This window comes from Heterodontus francisci, chromosome 46 (assembly GCF_036365525.1).
Source record: "Heterodontus francisci isolate sHetFra1 chromosome 46, sHetFra1.hap1, whole genome shotgun sequence".
In the NCBI taxonomy this organism is placed as follows: domain Eukaryota; kingdom Metazoa; phylum Chordata; class Chondrichthyes; order Heterodontiformes; family Heterodontidae; genus Heterodontus; species Heterodontus francisci.
Genome location: NC_090416.1, coordinates 21,880,740 through 21,899,155, shown reverse-complemented (window position 1 = coordinate 21,899,155; position 18,416 = coordinate 21,880,740). Strand labels below are relative to the sequence as shown.

At 56.2% G+C, this 18,416-nt stretch overlaps 2 protein-coding genes across 11 annotated transcripts in view; one reads left to right on the top strand and one right to left on the bottom strand.

Annotated features, from left to right (window-relative positions):
- Positions 1-1,254, bottom strand: part of LOC137356929 (SNARE-associated protein Snapin-like) — a 41,602-nt gene extending 40,348 nt beyond the window's left edge. For 5 of the 7 annotated variants that reach the window (XM_068022784.1, XM_068022787.1, XM_068022788.1 and 2 more), the window contains exon 1: positions 1,144-1,254. Coding sequence is in view for 2 of the 7 variants with exons in the window: in XM_068022782.1 (XP_067878883.1) it covers positions 976-1,118 (143 nt within the window). In the remaining 5 variants the exon portion in view is untranslated. The other 2 variants (XM_068022782.1, XM_068022783.1) reach the window with 1 other exon arrangement.
- chtopa (chromatin target of PRMT1a) overlaps positions 1-18,416 on the top strand; it is a 105,838-nt gene that overhangs the window by 31,786 nt on the left and 55,636 nt on the right. The window contains exon 1 of one of the 4 annotated variants that reach the window (XM_068022791.1): positions 1,303-1,442. The exons of 1 other annotated variant lie outside the window; for it this stretch is intronic. In XM_068022791.1, the coding sequence (XP_067878892.1) occupies positions 1,385-1,442 (58 nt within the window). In that variant the 5' untranslated portion in view covers positions 1,303-1,384. Of the gene's footprint in view, positions 1-1,302; positions 1,443-18,416 lie in introns of those variants that run through there. 2 more of the 4 variants (XM_068022792.1, XM_068022793.1) reach the window with 2 other exon arrangements.

The following is an 18,416-nucleotide window of genomic DNA, read 5'->3' as shown; positions in this document are numbered from 1 at the left end:
CACTCCCTCAGTACTGACCCTCCGACAGTGCTGCACTCCCTCAGTACTGACCCTCCGACAGTGCTGCACTCCCTCAGTACTGACCTTCCGACAGTGCAGAACTCCCTCAGTACTGACCCTCCGACAGTGCAGCACTCCCTCAGTACTTACCCTCCGACAGTGCGGCACTCCCTCAGTACTGACCCTCCGACTGTGCGGCACTCCCTCAGTGCTGACCCTCCGACAGTGCGGCACTCCCTCAGTGCTGACCCTCCGACAGTGCGGCACTCCCTCAGTGCTGACCCTCCGACAGTGCGGCACTCCCTCAGTACTGACCCTCCGACAGTGCTGCACTCCCTCAGTACTGACCCTCCGACAGTGCTGCACTCCCTCAGTACTGACCCTCCGACAGTGCGGCACTCCCTCAGTACTGACCCTCCGACAGTGCGGCACTCCCTCAGTACTGACCCTCCGACAGTGCGGCACTCCCTCAGTACTGACCCTCCGACAGTGCTGCACTCCCTCAGTACTGACCCTCCGACAGTGCTGCACTCCCTCAGTACTGACCCTCCGACAGTGCAGCACTCCCTCAGTACTGACCCTCCGACAGTGCTGCACTCCCTCAGTACTGACCCTCCGACAGTGCTGCACTCCCTCAGTACTGACCTTCCGACAGTGCAGAACTCCCTCAGTACTGACCCTCCGACAGTGCGGCACTCCCTCAGTACTTACCCTCCGACAGTGCGGCACTCCCTCAGTACTGACCCTCCGACTGTGCGGCACTCCCTCAGTGCTGACCCTCCGACAGTGCGGCACTCCCTCAGTGCTGACCCTCCGACAGTGCGGCGCTCCCTCAGTACTGACCCTCCGACAGTGCGGCGCTCCCTCAGTACTGACCCTCCGACAGTGCTGCACTCCCTCAGTACTGACCCTCCGACAGTGCAGCACTCCCTCAGTACTGACCCTCCGACAGTGCAGCACTCCCTCAGTACTGACCCTCCGACAGTGCAGCACTCCCTCAGTACGGCTCTGCGAGGGTCCGCCTTCTTTTTTGTCCCAGTTTTCCGAGTGAGGCTCAAACCCGAAAGTCCCGATTCTGAGGCGAGAAGACTTCCCACGAAATACCAGCAAACACACATACCATGAATAAGTAAGCTGCTTTACCTTAAAACCTGAACAAACAAGGCGGCCGATCATCTCCAAAAGAGGGGAATGTGCCGATCCCCCACCAAGCGATCAAAACAGGCCTCCCACGTGACCAGCAATGATTGACAGGAGCCGCGCACCACGTGACTTGAGATCGCCCACGTGACCAGGAATGATTGACAGGCGCTGCGAGACACGTGACTAGGGCCGCGTTGCTGCTTTGACGCCGCGGGATCTGGTGCTGGTTTTTCTCGGCCGAATGGACTCTGCTGTGCAACTTCGGCAGAGGCAATATGGCGCAGCTCTGCCCATTGCAGGTGAGAGTCCGCTTTCCTTTCAAATCAAATCAAAGAAAACAATGCGGGAGCGGCCGGGCTGTGATCCGGGCAGTTTTCCCGGGACCGGGTGACCGACAGCGGCCTTCAGACGGTGGCCGGTCCTGGGTTATGATCAGACCGATTCCCTACCGGGAAAGCCACCGATCTTTCCTTCCCGACTCTTTGGCCGCTGTTTCCTCGGGCATGTACTCGCGGCCTAGTCTCGGCGTCTCATTCTCGGCCGAATCTGAGAGATAAATCGCAGCGCCGGGCGAAGGCCGCGATTCCCGGCTTGAGTCACAAAAACCGTTGTGGAGGTGGGCGGATTTGGTACATGGAGAGGGGGATATCGCCAGGTGTGATTGTGGTGGTGTTTGGGTGCTGGGTGTGATTGGGGGGGAGTTTGGGTGCTGGGTGTGATGGTGGTGTTTGGGTGCTGGGTGTGATGGGGGGGAGTTTGGGTGCTGGGTGTGATGGTGGTGTTTGGGTGCTGGGTGTGATTGGGGGGGGAGTTTGGGTGCTGGGTGTGATTGGGGGGGTGTTTGGGTGCTGGGGGTGTTTGGGTGCTGGGTGTGATGGGGGGGTTTGGGTGTTGGGTGTGATTGGGGGGGGGAGTTTGGGTGCTGGGTGTGATTGGGGGGGGGAGTTTGGGTGCTGGGTGTGATGGTGGTGTTTGGGTGCTGGGTGTGATTGGGGGGGGAGTTTGGGTGCTGGGTGTGATTGGGGGGGTGTTTGGGTGCTGGGGGTGTTTGGGTGCTGGGTGTGATGGGGGGGTTTGGGTGTTGGGCGTAATTGAGGGTGTTTGGGGGCTGGACGTGCTGGGGGGGCCCTTTGGGTGGCGGGAGTGCTTGGGGGGAGTTTGGGTGGCGGGAGTGCTTGGGGGGTGTTTGGGTGCTGGGTGTAATTGGAGGGTGTTTGGGTGCTGGGTGTGATGGGGGTGTTTGGGTGTGATTTAGGGGGTGTTTGGGTGCTGTGTGTGATTGGAGGGTGTTTGGGTGCTGGGTGTGATAGGGGGGGAGTTTGGGTGCTGGGTGTGATTGGGGGGGAGTTTGGGTGCTGGGTGTGATTGGGGGGGTGTTTGTGTGCTGTGTGTGATTGGAGGGTGTTTGGGTGCTGGGTGTGATGGGGGTGTTTGGGTGCTGGGTGTGATTTAGGGGGTGTTTGGGTGCTGGGTGTGATGGGGGGGTGTTTGGGTGATGGGGGGCGTGTTTGGGTGCTGGGAGTGATGGGGGGGTGGGGTTTGTGTGATGGGGGTGTGTTTGGGTGTTGGGGGCGTTTGGGTTCTGGGTGTGATTGGGGGGTTTTGGGTGTTTTGGTGTTGTGTGATGGGTGTTTGGGTGCTGGGCGTGATTGGAGGGTGTTTGGTGCTGGGTTTGATGAGTTTGGCGGCTGGGTGTGATGGGTGGGGTTTTGGGTGGAGGGAGTGGGTGGCGGGAGTGCTTGGGAGGCGTTTGGATGCTGGGTATGATGGGGAGGCGTTTGGGTGCAGGGTGTGATTGGGGTGGGGGAGTTTGGGTGCTGGGAGTGATTGGGGGGGGAGTTTGGGTGCTGGGTGTGATTGGGGGGGAGTTTGGATGCTGGGTGTGATTGGGGGGGAGTTTGGGTGCTGGGTGTGATTGGGGGGGAGTTTGGGTGCTGGGTGTGATTGGGGGGGTGTTTGTGTGCTGTGTGTGATTGGAGGGTGTTTGGGTGCTGGGTGTGATGGGGGTGTTTTGGTGCTGGGTGTGATGGGGGTGTTTGGGTGTGATTTAGGGGGTGTTTGGGTGCTGGGTGTGATGGGGTGTTTGGGTGATGGGGGGCATGTTTGGGTGCTGGGAGTGATGGGGGGGTGGGGTTTGTGTGATGGGGGTGTGTTTGGGTGTTGGGGGCGTTTGGGTTCTGGGTGTGATTGGGGGGTTTTGGGTGTTTTGGTGTTGTGTGATGGGTGTTTGGGTGCTGGGCGTGATTGGAGGGTGTTTGGTGCTGGGTTTGATGGGTTTGGCGGCTGGGTGTGATGGGAGGGGTTTTGGGTGGAGGGAGTGGGTGGCGGGAGTGCTTGGGAGGCGTTTGGGTGCTGGGTATGATGGGGAGGCGTTTGGGTGCAGGGTGTGATTGGGGTGGGGGAGTTTGGGTGCTGGGTGTGATTGGGGGGGGAGTTTGGGTGCTGGGTGTGATTGGGGGGGAGTTTGGGTGCTGGGTGTGATTGGGGGGGGAGTTTGGGTGCTGGGTGTGATTGGGGGGGGAGTTTGGGTGCTGGGTGTGATTGGGGGGGAGTTTGGGTGCTGGGTGTGATTGGGGGGGAGTTTGGGTGCTGGGTGTGATTGGGGGGGAGTTTGGGTGCTGGGTGTGATTGGGGGGGTGTTTGTGTGCTGGGTGTGATTGGAGGGTGTTTGGGTGCTGGGTGTGATGGGGGGGGAGTTTGGGTGCTGGGTGTGATTGGGGGGGAGTTTGGGTGCTGGGTGTGATTGGGGGGGAGTTTGGGTGCTGGGTGTGATTGGGGGGGTGTTTGTGTGCTGTGTGTGATTGGAGGGTGTTTGGGTGCTGGGTGTGATGGGGGTGTTTGGGTGCTGGGTGTGATTTAGGGGGTGTTTGGGTGCTGGGTGTGATGGGGGGGTGTTTGGGTGATGGGGGGCGTGTTTGGGTGCTGGGAGTGATGGGGGGGTGGGGTTTGTGTGATGGGGGTGTGTTTGGGTGTTGGGGGCGTTTGGGTTCTGGGTGTGATTGGGGGGTTTTGGGTGTTTTGGTGTTGTGTGATGGGTGTTTGGGTGCTGGGCGTGATTGGAGGGTGTTTGGTGCTGGGTTTGATGGGTTTGGCGGCTGGGTGTGATGGGTGGGGTTTTGGGTGGAGGGAGTGGGTGGCGGGAGTGCTTGGGAGGCGTTTGGATGCTGGGTATGATGGGGAGGCGTTTGGGTGCAGGGTGTGATTGGGGTGGGGGAGTTTGGGTGCTGGGAGTGATTGGGGGGGGAGTTTGGGTGCTGGGTGTGATTGGGGGGGAGTTTGGATGCTGGGCGTGATTGGGGGGGAGTTTGGGTGCTGGGTGTGATTGCGGGGGAGTTTGGGTGCTGGGTGTGATTGGGGGGGAGTTTGGGTGCTGGGTGTGATTGGGGGGGAGTTTGGGTGCTGGGTGTGATTGGGGGGGAGTTTGGGTGCTGGGTGTGATTGGGGGGGAGTTTGGGTGCTGGGTGTGATTGGGGAGGAGTTTGGGTGCTGGGTGTGATTGGGGGGGAGTTTGGGTGCTGGGTGTGATTGGGGGGGAGTTTGGGTGCTGGGTGTGATTGGGGGGGAGTTTGGGTGCTGGGTGTGATTGGGGGGGGAGTTTGGGTGCTGGGTGTGATTGGGGGGGAGTTTGGGTGCTGGGTGTGATTGGGGGGGGAGTTTGGGTGCTGGGTGTGATTGGGGGGGAGTTTGGGTGCTGGGTGTGATGGGGGGGTGTTTGGGTGCAGGGTGTGATTGGGGTGGGGGAGTTTGGGTGGCGGGAGTGCTTGGGGGGTGTTTGGGTGCTGGGTGTGATTGGGGGGTGTTTGGGTGCTGTGTGTGATTGGAGGGTGTTTGGGTGCTGGGTGTGATTGGAGGGTGTTTGGGTGCTGGGTTTGATGGGTTTGGCGGCTGGGTGTGATGGGAGGGGTTTTGGGTGGAGGGAGTGGGTGGCGGGAGTGCTTGGGAGGCGTTTGGGTGCTGGGTGTGATGGGGGTGTTTGGGTGATGGGTGCGATTGGGGGGGTCTTTGGGTGTTGGGGGTGTTTGGGAGCTGGGTTTGGCGGCTGGGTGTGATGGGAGGGGTTATGGGTGGAGGGAGTGGGTGGCGGGAATGCTTGGGAGGCGTTTGGGTGCTGGGTGTGATGGGAGGGTGTTTGGGTGCAGGGTGTGATTGGGGGGGTTTGGGCGCTGGGCGTGATTGGGGGGGTTTGGGCGCTGGGCGTGATTGGGGGGGTTTGGGTGCTGGGCGTGTTTTGGGGGATTTGGGTGCTGGGTGTGATGGGGGTGGTGTTTGGGTGCTGGGTATGATGGGGGTGTTTGGGTGCTGGGTGTGATTTAGGGGGTGTTTGGGTGCTGGGTGTGATTTAGGGGGTGTTTGGGTGCTGGGTGTGATTTAGGGGGTGTTTGGGTGCTGGGTGTGATTTAGGGGGTGTTTGGGTGCTGGGTGTTTTGGGGGGGTGTTTGGGTGTTGGGGGACATGTTTGGGGTCTGGGAGTGATTGGGGGGGGGGTTTGTGTGATGGGGGTGTGTTTGGGTGTTGTGGGCGTTTGGGTTCCGGGTGTGATTGGGGGTTTTTGGGTGTTTTGGTGTTGTGTGATGGGGGTGGTGTTTGGGTGCTGGGTGTGATGTTTGGGTGCTGGGGGTGTTTGGGTGCTGGGTATGATGGGGGTGTTTGGTTGCTGGGTGTGATTTAGGGGGTGTTTGGGTGCTGGGTGTGATGGGGGTGTGTTTGGGTGTTGTGGGCGTTTGGGTTCTGGGTGTGATTGGGGGTTTTTGGGGGTTTTGGTGTTGTGTGATTGGGGGGGAATTTGGGTGCAGGGTGTGATTGGGGGGGGAGTTTGGGTGCTGGGTGTGATTGGTGGGGGAGTTTGGGTGCTGGGTGTAATTGGGGGGGGTGTTTGTGTGCTGTGTGTGATTGGAGGGTGTTTGGGTGCTGGGTGTGATGGGGGTGTTTTGGTGCTGGGTGTGATGGGGGTGTTTGGGTGCTGGGTGTGATTTAGGGGGTGTTTGGGTGCTGGGTGTGATGGGGGGGTGTTTGGGTGATGGGGGGCGTGTTTGGGTGCTGGGAGTGATGGGGGGGTGGGGTTTGTGTGATGGGGGTGTGTTTGGGTGTTGGGGGCGTTTGGGTTCTGGGTGTGATTGGGGGGTTTTGGGTGTTTTGGTGTTGTGTGATGGGTGTTTGGGTGCTGGGCGTGATTGGAGGGTGTTTGGTGCTGGGTTTGATGGGTTTGGCGGCTGGGTGTGATGGGTGGGGTTTTGGGTGGAGGGAGTGGGTGGCGGGAGTGCTTGGGAGGCGTTTGGGTGCTGGGTATGATGGGGAGGCGTTTGGGTGCAGGGTGTGATTGGGGTGGGGGAGTTTGGGTGCTGGGTGTGATTGGGGGGGGAGTTTGGGTGCTGGGCGTGATTGGGGGGGAGTTTGGATGCTGGGCGTGATTGGGGGGGAGTTTGGGTGCTGGGTGTGATTGGGGGGGAGTTTGGGTGCTGGGTGTGATTGGGGGGGAGTTTGGGTGCTGGGTGTGATTGGGGGGGAGTTTGGGTGCTGGGTGTGATTGGGGGGGAGTTTGGGTGCTGGGTGTGATTGGGGGGGAGTTTGGGTGCTGGGTGTGATTGGGGGGGAGTTTGGGTGCTGGGTGTGATTGGGGAGGAGTTTGGGTGCTGGGTGTGATTGGGGGGGAGTTTGGGTGCTGGGTGTGATTGGGGAGGAGTTTGGGTGCTGGGTGTGATTGGGGGGGAGTTTGGGTGCTGGGTGTGATTGGGGGGGAGTTTGGGTGCTGGGTGTGATTGGGGGGGAGTTTGGGTGCTGGGTGTGATTGGGGGGGAGTTTGGGTGCTGGGTGTGATTGGGGAGGAGTTTGGGTGCTGGGTGTGATTGGGGGGGAGTTTGGGTGCTGGGTGTGATTGGGGGGGAGTTTGGGTGCTGGGTGTGATTGGGGGGGAGTTTGGGTGCTGGGTGTGATGGGGGGGTGTTTGGGTGCAGGGTGTGATTGGGGTGGGGGAGTTTGGGTGGGGGGTGTTTGGGTGCTGGGTGTGATTGGGGGGTGTTTGGGTGCTGTGTGTGATTGGAGGGTGTTTGGGTGCTGGGTGTGATTGGAGGGTGTTTGGGTGCTGGGTTTGATGGGTTTGGCGGCTGGGTGTGATGGGAGGGGTTTTGGGTGGAGGGAGTGGGTGGCGGGAGTGCTTGGGAGGCGTTTGGGTGATGGGGGTGTTTGGGTGATGGGTGCGATTGGGGGGGTCTTTGGGTGTTGGGGGTGTTTGGGAGCTGGGTTTGATGGGTTTGGCGGCTGGGTGTGATGGGAGTGGTTATGGGTGGAGGGAGTGGGTGGCGGGAGTGCTTGGGAGGCGTTTGGGTGCTGGGTGTAATGGGAGGGTGTTTGGGTGCTGGGTGTGATGGGAGGGTGTTTGGGTGCAGGGTGTGATTGGGGGGGAGTTTGGGTGCTGGGTGTGATTGGGGGGGGTGTTTGGGGGCTGGGTGTGATTGGGGGGGGTGTTTGGGTGCTGGGGGTGTTTGGTGGGGGGTGGTGATTCGGGCGGGTGTTTGGGTGCAGGGTGTGATTCGGGGGGGTGTTTGGGTGCAGGGTGTGATGGTGGGGTGCAGGGTGTGATGGTGGGGTGTTTGGGTGTGATGGTGGGGTGTTTGGGTGTGATGGTGGGGTGTTTGGGTGTGATGGTGGGGTGTTTGGGTGTGATGGTGGGGTGTTTGGGTGCTGGGGGGGATTTGGGTGCTGGGTGTGATTGGGGGGTATTTGGGTGCTGGGTGTGATTGGGGGGGATTTGGGTGCTGCGTGTGATTGGGGGGGATTTGGGTGCTGCGTGTGATTGGGGGGGATTTGGGTGCTGCGTGTGATTGGGGGGGGATTTGGGTGCTGCGTGTGATTGGGGGGGGGATTTGGGTGCTGCGTGTGATTGGGGGGGGGATTTGGGTGCTGCGTGTGATTGGGGGGGATTTGGGTGCTGCGTGTGATGGGGGGGATTTGGGTGCTGCGTGTGATGGGGGGGGATTTGGGTGCTGCGTGTGATGGGGGGGATTTGGGTGCTGGGTGTGATGGGGGGGTTTGGGGGCTGGGTGTGTTGGGGTTTGGGGGCTGGGTGTGTTGGGGTTTGGGGGCTGGGTGTGATTGGGGGGGTGTTTGGGTGCTGGGTGTGATGGTGGGGTGTTTGGGTGCTGGGTGTGATGGTGGGGTGTTTGGGTGCTGGGTGGGGTGTTTGGGTGCTGCGTGTGATTGGGGGGGATTTGGGTGCTGCGTGTGATTGGGGGGGATTTGGGTGCTGGGTGTGATGGGGGGGTTTGGGGGCTGGATGTGTTGGGGTTTGGGGGCTGGGTGTGTTGGGGTTTGGGGGCTGGGTGTGTTGGGGTTTTGGGGTTGGGTGTGTTGGGGTTTTGGGGTTGGGTGTGTTGGGGTTTGGGGGCTGGGTGTGTTGGGGTTTGGGGGCTGGGTGTGATTGGGGGGGTGTTTGGGTGCTGGGTGTGATGGTGGGGTGTTTGGGTGCTGGGTGTGATGGTGGGGTGTTTGGGTGCTGGGTGTGATGGTGGGGTGTTTGGGTGCTGGGTGGGGTGTTTGGGTGCTGGGTGTGATTGGGGGGAATTTGGGTGCTGGGTGTGATGGGGGGGGTTTGGGTGCGGGGTGTGATGGGGTGTTTGGGTATGGGGGGGTTTGGGTGATGGGGGTGGTGTTTGTGTGTGATGGGGGGGAGGTTGGAGGCTTGATGTGATGGGGGGGGGGGAATGTTTGAATGCCGGGTGTGCTTGGGGGGGCTTTGGGTGGCGGGATTTCTTGGTGGGAGGGGTGTGTGTGTGTGATGGGGGGGTGTTTGGGTGCTGGGGGTGATGGGGGGTGTTTGGGTGATGGGTGTGATGGGGAGGTTTTTGGGTACTGGGGGGGGTTTGGGTGCTGGGTGTGAATGGGGGGGTGTTTGGGGGCTGGGTGTGTTGGGGTTTGGGGGCTGTGTGTGATTGGGGGGGGTTGTTTGCTGGGTGTGATTGTGGGGGATTTGGGTGCTGGGTGTGATTGGGGGGGTTTTTGGGTGCTGGGTGTGATATGGGCGTGCAAAGAACAAAGAAAATTTCAGCACAGGAACAGGCCCTTCGGCCCTCCAAGCCTGCGCCGATCCAGATCCTCGATCTAAACATGACGCCTATTTTCTAAGGGTCTGTATCTCTTTGCTTCCTGCCCATTCATGTATTTGGCCGAACCAAAGTCTTATACAACTGTAACATGACCTGCCAACCCTTGTACTCAATACCCCGTCAGATGATGGAAAGCATGCCGTATGCCTTCTTGACCGCTCTATTGACCTGCGTTGCCACCTTCAGGGAACAATGGACCTGAACACCCAAATCTCTCTGTACTTTTCCATTTACTGTATAATTCACTCTTGAATTGGATCTTCCAAAATGCATCACCTCGCATTTGCCCTGATTGAACTCCATCTGCCATTTCTCTGCCCAATTCTCCAATCTATCTATATTCTGCTGTATTCTCTGACAGTCCCCTTCACTATCTGCTACTCCACCAATCTTAGTGTCGTCTGCAAACTTGCTAATCAGACCACCTATACTTTCCTCCAAATCATTTATGTATATCACAAACAAAAGTGGTCCCAGCACGGATCCCTGTGGAACACCACTGGTCACACGTCTCCATTTTGAGAAACTCCCTTCCACTGCTACTCTCTGTCTCCTGTTGCCCAGCCAGTTCTTTATCCATCTAGCTAGTACACCCTGGACCCCATGCGACTTCACTTTCTCCATCAGCCTACCATGGGGAACCTTATCAAACGCCTTACTGAAGTCCATGTATACGACATCTACAGCCCTTCCCTCATCAATCAACTTTGTCACTTCCTCAAAGAATTCTATTAAGTTGGTAAGACATGACCTTCCCTGCACAAAGCCATGTTGCCTATCACTGATGAGCCCATTTTCTTCCAAATGGGAATAGATCCGATCCCTCAGTAACTTCTCCAGGAGCTTCCCTACCACTGACATCAGGCTCACCGGTCTATAATTACCTGGATTATCCCTGCTACCCTTCTTAAACAAGGGGACAACATTAGCAATTCTCCAGTCCTCCGGGACCTCACCCGTGTTTAAGGATGCTGCAAAGATATCTGTTAAGGCCCCAGCTATTTCCTCTCTCGCCTCCCACAGTAACCTGGGATAGATCCCATCTCAACCTGGGGACTTGTCCACCTTAATGCCTTTTAGAATACCCTACACTTCCTCCCTCCTTATGCCGACTTGACCTCGAGTAATCAAACATCTGTCCTTAACCTCAACATCCGTCATGTCCCTCTGCTCGGTGAATACCGATGCAAAGTACTCGTTTAGAATCTCACCCATTTTCTCTGACTCCACGCATAACTTTCCTCCTTTATCCTTGAGTGGGCCAATCCTTTCTCTAGTTACCCTCTTGCTCCTTATATATGAATAAAAGGCTTTGGGATTTTCCTTAACCCTGTTTGCTAAAGATATTTCATGACCCCTTTTAGCCCTCTTAATTCCTCGTTTCAGATTGGTCCTACATTCCCGATATTCTTCCAAAGCTTCGTCTTTCTTCAGCCTCCTAGACCTTATGTATGCTTCCTTTTTCCTCTTAGCTAGTTTCACAATTTCACCTGTCATCCATGGTTCCCTAATCTTGCCATTTCTATCCCTCATTTTTACAGGACCATGTCTCTCCTGCACGCTAATCAACCTCTCTTTAAAAGCCTCCCACATATCAAATGTGGATTTACCTTCAAACAGCTGCTCCCAATCTACATTCCCCAGCTCCTGCCGAATTTTGGTATAGTTAGCCTTCCCCCAATCTTCCTTTAGGACCACTCTCGTCTTTGTCCATGAGTATTTTAAAGCTTACGGAATTGTGATCACTATTCCCAAAGTAGTCCCCTACTGAAACTTCAACCACCTGGCCGGGCTCATTCCCCAACACCAGGTCCAGTATGGCCCCTTCCCGAGTTTGACTATTTACATACTGCTCTGGAAAACCCTCCTGGATGCTCCTTACAAATTCTGCTCCATCTAGACCTCTAACACTAAGTGAATCCCAGTCAATGTTGGGAAAATTAAAATCTCCTATCACCACCACCCTGTTGCTCCTACATTTTTCCATAATCTGTTTACATATTTGTACCTCTATCTCACGCTCGCTGTTGGGAGGCCTGTAGTACAGCCACAACATTGTTACCACACCTTTCCTATTTCTGAGTTCTGCCCATATTGCCTCACTGCTCGAGTCCTCCATAGTGCCCTCCTTCAGCACAGCTGTGAAATCCTCTTTGACCAGTAATGCAACTCCTCCACCCCTTTTACCTCCCTCTCTATCCCGCCTGAAGCATCGATATCCTGGGATATTTAGATTTAGATTTAGATTTAGATTTAGAGATACAGCACTGAAACAGGCCCTTCGGCCCACCAAGTCTGTGCCGACCATCAATCATGCCCTTCCCTCAACCAAGTCTCAGTAATAGCAATAACATCATACTCCCAGGTACTAATCCAAGCCCTATTTTCATCTGCCTTACCTACTACACTTCTTGCATTAAAACAAATGCACCTCAGACCACCAGTCCCTTTGCGTTCATCATCTGCTCCCTGTCTACTCTTCCCCTTAGTCACGCTGACTTCATTATCTAGTTCCTTACAGGCTTTAGTTACTACCTCCTTACTGTCCACTGACCTCCTCTTTTGGTTCCCATCCCCCTGCCACATTAGTTTAAACCCTCCCCAACAGCGTTAGCAAACGCACCCCCAAGGACATTGGTTCCAGTCCGGCCCAGGTGTAGACCGTCCAATTGGGGGGGGTTTTGGGTGCTGGGTGTGATGGGGGGTTCTTTGGGTGCTGTGTGTGATGGGGGGGGGGTTTGGGTGCTGTGTGTGATGGGGGGGTGTTTGGGTGCTGGGTGTGATGGGTGTTTGGGTGCTGGGGGGGTTTGGGTGTTGGGGGCTGGATGTGTTGCGGGGGGGGGGGGTGGTGTTTGAATGTTGGGTGTGCTTGGGGGGTTTTGTGTGGCGAGTGTGTTCCGGGCGACTGCATCTGCAGGAAGTGTACCCAGTTGCAGCTCCTCACGGACCGCATGGGTGGGTTGGAGCGGCAACTCGATGTACTTAGGAGCATGCAGGTGGCGGAAAGCGTCATAGATAGGAGTTTTAGAGAAGTGCAGGCAGATAGATGGGTGACCGCTAGAAGGGGCAGGCAGTCAGTGCAGGGATCCCCTGTGGCTATCCCCCTCTCTAACAAGTATACCGTTTTGGATACTGTTGGGGGGATGGCCTATCGGGAAAACAGCAGCAGACAGAGCAGTGGCACCACGGCTGGCACTGTTGTTCAGCAGGGAGGGACAAAGCGCAGAAGAGCAATAGTTATCGGGGTCTCTATAGTCAGGGGCACAGATAGGCGCTTCTGTGGACGTGAAAGAGACTCCAGGAAGGTATGTTGCCTCCCTGGTGCCAGGGTCAAGGATGTCACTGAACAGACAGAGGGCATTCTGAAGGGGGAGGGTGAACAGCCAGAGGTACACATCGGTACCAATGACATAGGCAGCAAGAGTGATGATGTCCTGCAGCGGGAGTTTAGGGAGTTAGGTAGTAAGTTAAAAAACAGGACCTCTAGGGTTGTCGTCTCTGGATTACTCCTTGTGCCACGTGCCAGTGAGGCTAGAAATAGGAAGATAGTGCAGCTAAACACGTAGCTGAGCAGCTGGTGTAGAAGGGAGGGTTTCAGATATCTGCACCATTGGGCTCTCTTCAGGGACAGATGGGACCTGTACAAGAAGGACGGGTTGCATCTAAACTGGAAGGGCAGTAATATCCTGGCTGCAAGGTTTGCTAGCGTCACTCGGGAGGGTTTAAACCAGTGTGGCAGGGGGGTGGGAACCAGAGCAGTAGGACAGCTAGTGAAGTAAATGAGGAGGACAGAGTAAATAAGGCCAGTAGGACTAAGAGGAAGAGCAGGCAGGAAGATGTTGCGGAGCACAGCGGGACTGGTGGTCTGAAGTGCATTTGTTTCAATGTGAGAAGTATAACAGGTAAGGCAGATGAACTTAGAGCTTGGATTAGTACTTGGAAATATGATGTTGCTATTACAGAGACTTGGTTGAGGGAAGGGCAGGATTGGCAGCTAAATGTTCCAGGATTGAGAAGCTTCAGGCGGGAGAGAGGGGGATGCAAAAGGGGTGGGGGAGTTGCATTACTGGTTAAGGAGAATATCACAGCTGTACTGCGGGAGGACACCTCGGAGGGGTCGTGCAGCGAGGCAATATGGGTGGAGCTCAGGAATAGGAAGGGTGCAGTCACGATGTTGGGGGTTTACTACAGGCCTCCCAACAGCCAGCGGGAGGTAGAGGAGCAGATATGTAGACAGATTTTGGAAAGATGTAAAGGTAACAGGGTTGTAGTGGTGGGTGATTTTAACTTCCCCTATATTGACTGGGACTCACTTAGTGCTAGGGGCTTGGATGGGGCAGAATTTGTGAGGAGCATCCAGGAGGGCTTCTTGAAACAGTATGTAGATAGTCCAACTAGGGATGGGCCATTCTGGACCTGGTATTGGGGAATGAGCCCGGCCAGGTGGTCGAAGTTTCAATGGGGGAGCATTTCGGGAGCAGTGACCATAATTCCATAAGTTTTAAGGTACTTGTGGATAAGGATAAGAGTAGTCCTCGGGTGAAGGTGCTAAATTGGGGGAAGGCTAATTATAACAATATTAGGCAGGAACTGAAGAATTTAGATTGGGGGCGGCTGTTTGAAGGTAAATCAACATCTGACGTGGGAGTCTTTCAAACGTCAGCTGATTAGAATCCAGGACCAGCATGTTCCTGTGAGGAAGAAAGACAAGTTTGGCAAGTTTCGGGAAGCTTGGATAACACGGGATATTGTGAGCCTAGTCAAAAAGAAAAAGGAAGCATTCGTAAGGGCTGGAAGGCTAGGAACAGATGAAGCACTTGAGGAATATAAAGACAGTAGGAAGGAACTTAAGCAAGGAGTTAGGAGGGCTAAAAGGGGTCATGAAAAGTCATTGGCAAACAGGATTAAGGAAAATCCCAAGGCTTTTTATACATATATAAAGAGCAAGAGGGTAACCAGGGAAAGGGTTGGCCCACTCAAGGACAGAAATGGGAATCTATGTGTGGAGCCAGAGGAAATGGGCGAGGTGCTAAAAGAGTACTTGGTATCAGTATTCACCAAAGAGAAGGACTTGGTGGATGATGAGCCTAGGGAAGGGAGTGCAGATAGTCTCAGTCATCTCATTATCAAAAAGGAGGAGGTGTTGGGTGTCTTGCAAAGCATTAAGGTAGATAAGTCCCCAGGGCCTGATGGGATCTACCCTAGAATACTGAGGTAGGTAAGGGAAGAAATTGCAGGGGCCTTGACAGAAATCTTTGCAACCTCATTGGCTACAGGTGAGGTCCCAGAGGACTGGAGAATAGCCAATGTTGTTCCTTTGTTTAAGAAGGGTGGCAAGGATAATCCAGGAAATTATAGGCCGGTGAGCCTTACGTCAGTGGTAGGGAAACTATTAGAGAGGATTCTTCGGGACAGGATTTACTCCCATTTGGAAACAAACAAACATATTAGCGAGAGACTGCACGGTTTTGTGAAGGGGAGGTCGTGTCTTACTAATTTGATTGAGTTTTTTGAGGAAGTGACGAAGATGATTGATGAGGGAAGGGCAGTGGATGTTGTCTATATGGACTTTAGTAAAGCCTTTGACAAGGTCCCGCATGGCAGACTGGTGCAAAAGGTGAAGTCACACGGGATCAGAGGTGAGCTGGCAAGATGGATACAGAACTGGCTCGGTCACGGAAGACAGAGGGTAACAGTGGATGGGTGTTTTTTCTGAATGGAGGGATGTGACTAGTGGTGTTCTGCAGGGATTAGTGCTGGGACCTTTGCTCTTTGTGGTATATATAAATGATTTGGAGGAAAATGTAGCTGGTCTGATTAGTAAGTTCGCGGACGACACAAAAGTTGGTGGAGTTGCGGACAGTGATGAGGATTGTCAGAGGATACAGCAGGATATAGATCGGTTGGAGACTTGGTCGGAGAAATGGCAGATGGAGTTTAATTCGGACAAATGTGAGGTAATGCATTTTGGAAGGTCTAATGCAGGTGGGAGGTATACAGTAAATGGCAGAACCCTTAGGAGTATTGACAGGCAGAGAGATCTGGGCGTACAGGTCCACAGGTCACTGAAAGTGGCAACGCAGGTGGATAAAGTAGTCAAGAAGGCATACGGCATGCTTGCCTTCATCGGTTGGGGCATAGAGTATAAAAATAGGCAAGTCATGCTGCAGCTGTTCAGAACTTTAGTTAGGCCACACTTGGAATATTGCGTGCAATTCTGGTCGCCACACTACCAGAAGGACGTGGAGGCTTTGGAGAGGGTACAGGAGAGGTTTACCAGGATGTTGCCTGGTCTGGAGGGCATTAGCTATGAGGAGAGGTTGGATAAACTCAGATTGTTTTCACTGGAACGACGGAGGTGGAGGGGCGACATGATAGAGGTTTACAAAGTTATGAGCGGCATGGACAGAGTGGATAGTCAGAAGCTTTGTCCCAGGGTGGAAGAGTCAGTTACTAGGGGACATAGGTTTAAGGTGCGAGGGGCAAAGTTTAGAGGGGATGTGCGAGGCAAGTTTTTTACACCAAGGGTGGTGAGTGCCTGGAATTTGCTGCCAGGGGAGGTGATGGAAGCAGATACGATAGCGACGTTTAAGAGACATCTTGACAAATATATGAATAGGAAGGGAATAGAGAGATATGGGCCCTGGAATGCAGAAGGTGTTAGTTTAGGCAGGCATCAAGATCGGCGCAGGCTTGGAGGGCCAAATGGCCTGTTCCTGTGCTGTACTGTTCTTTGTTCTTTTGTTCTTTGAGAGTGCTTGGGGGGGTGGGGGGTGGTGATGTGTGCTGGGGGCGTTTGTGTGCGGGGTGTTATTGGGGGGGCATTTATGGGGGGGGTGTTTGGGTGCTGGGTGTGATGGGGGGTGTTTGGGTGCTGGGTACGATGGGGGGTCTTTGAGAGCTGGTGCGATGGGGGTGTTTGGGTTCTGGGTGTGATGGGGGTGTTTGTGTGATGGGGGTGCTGGGTGTGATGGGGGTGTTTGGGTGCGGGGCGTGATGGGGATGTTTGGGTGCGGGGCGTGATGGGGATGTTTGGGTGCGGGGTGTGATGGGGGGGTTGTTTGGGTGCTATGGGTGATGGGTAGGTGTTTGGGAGCTGAGTGAGTTTGGGGGGCTTTGGGTGCGTTTGGGGGGCTTTGGGTGCTGGGTGTGATTGGGGAGGTTTTTGGGTGCTGGGTGTGATTGGGGGGGTTTTGGGTGCTGGGTGTGATTGGGGGGGATTTGGGTGCTGGGTGTGTTTGGGAGGGTTTTTGGGTGCTGGTTGTGATTGGGGGGGTTTGGGTGCCGGTTGTGATTGGGGGGGTTTGGGTGCCGCTTGTGAGGTGGGGTTTGGGTGCCGCTTGTGAGGTGGGGTTTGGGTGCCGCTTGTGAGGTGGGGTTTGGGTGCCGCTTGTGAGGTGGGGTTTGGGTGCCGCTTGTGAGGTGGGGTTTGGGTGCCGCTTGTGAGGTGGGGTTTGGGTGCCGCTTGTGAGGTGGGGTTTGGGTGCCGCTTGTGAGGTGGGGTTTGGGTGCCGCTTGTGAGGTGGGGTTTGGGTGCCGCTTGTGAGGTGGGGTTTGGGTGCCGCTTGTGAGGTGGGGTTTGGGTGCCGGGTGTGATCGGGGGGTTTGGGTGCCGGGTGTGATCGGGGGGTTTGGGTGCTGCTTGTGAGGTGGGGTTTGGGTGCTGCTTGTGAGGTGGGGTTTGGGTGCTGGGTGTGATCGGGGGAGGGGTTGGGTGACTGGGTGTTTGGGTGCTGGGTGTGATGAGGTGGGGTTTGGGTGCTGGGTGTGATGAGGTGGGGTTTGGGTGCTGGGTGTGAGTTGAGGTTTGGGTGCTGGGTGTGAGGTGGGGTCTGGGTGTGAGGTGGGGTTTGGGTGCTGGGTGTGATCGGGGGGGGTTTGGGTGCTGGGTGTGATGGGGAGGGGGAGTTTGGGTGCTGGGTGTGATGGGGAGGGTTCGGGGGCTGGTGGTGCTTGGGGAGGCTTTGTGTGGCGGGAGTGCTTGGGGGGGCGTTTGGGTGCTGGGTGTGATCGGCGGGGTTTGGGTGCTGGGTGTGATCGGGGGGGCGCTTTGGGTGCTGGGTGTGATCGGGGGGTTTGGGTGATTGGGGGGGGTTTGGGTGCTGGGTGTGATTGGGGGTGTTTGGGTGCTGCTGTGATCGGGGGGGAGGTTTGGGTGATCGGGGTGTTTGGGTGCTGGGTGTGATCGGGGGGGTATGGGTGGTGGGTGTGATGGTGGGGTGGCGGGGGGTTTGGGTGATGGGTGGGATGGTGGTGGTGGGTGATGGGTGGGATGGTGGGGGTTGGGTGCTGGGTGCTATCGGGGGGGGTTTGGGTGCTGGGTATGATCGGGGGGGTTTGGGTGCTGGGTGTGATGGTGGGGTGGCGGGGGGTTTGGGTGATGGGTGTGATGGTGGTGGTGGGTGATGGGTGGGATGGTGGTGGTGGGTGATGGGTGGGATGGTGGGTGCTGGGTGTGATTGGGGGGGTTTGGGTGCTGGGTGTGATTGGGGGGGTTTGGGTGCTGGGTGTGATTGGGGGGGTTTGGGTGCTGGGTGTGATTGGGGGGGTTTGGGTGCTGGGTGTGATCGGGGGGGGTTGGGTGATTGGGGTGTTTAGGTGCTGAGTGTGATCGGGGGGGTTTGGGTGCTGGGTGTGATGGTGGGGTGGCGGGGGGTTTGGGTGATGGGTGGGATGGTGGTGGTGGTGATGGGTGGGATGGTGGGGGTTGGGTGCTGGGTGTGATCGTGGGGGTTTGGGTGATCGGAGTGTTTGGATGCTGGGTGTGATCGGGGGGGTTTGGGTGCTGGGTGTGATCGGGGGGGGTTTGGGTGTTGGGTGTGATCGGGGGGTTTGGGTGATTGGGGGGGGTTTGGGTGCTGGGTGTGATTGGGGGGGTTTGGGTGATCGGGGTGTTTGGGTGCTGGGTGTGATCGGGGGGGTTTGGGTGCTGTGTGTGATGGTGGGGGTGGGTGCGTTTGGGTGATGGGTGAGATGGGACCTCCGTGTGCTGGTTGTGATGGGCGCGTATGAGTGCCGAATGATATGTTTTTTGGGGGCGGGTTTTGCTGATTGTGTTTTTTGGGGGGGATTTGCTGATTGTGTTTTTTGGGGGGGATTTGCTGATTGTGTTTTTTGGGGGGGATTTGCTGATTGTGTTTTTTGGGGGGGTTTTGCTGATTGTGTTTTTTGGGG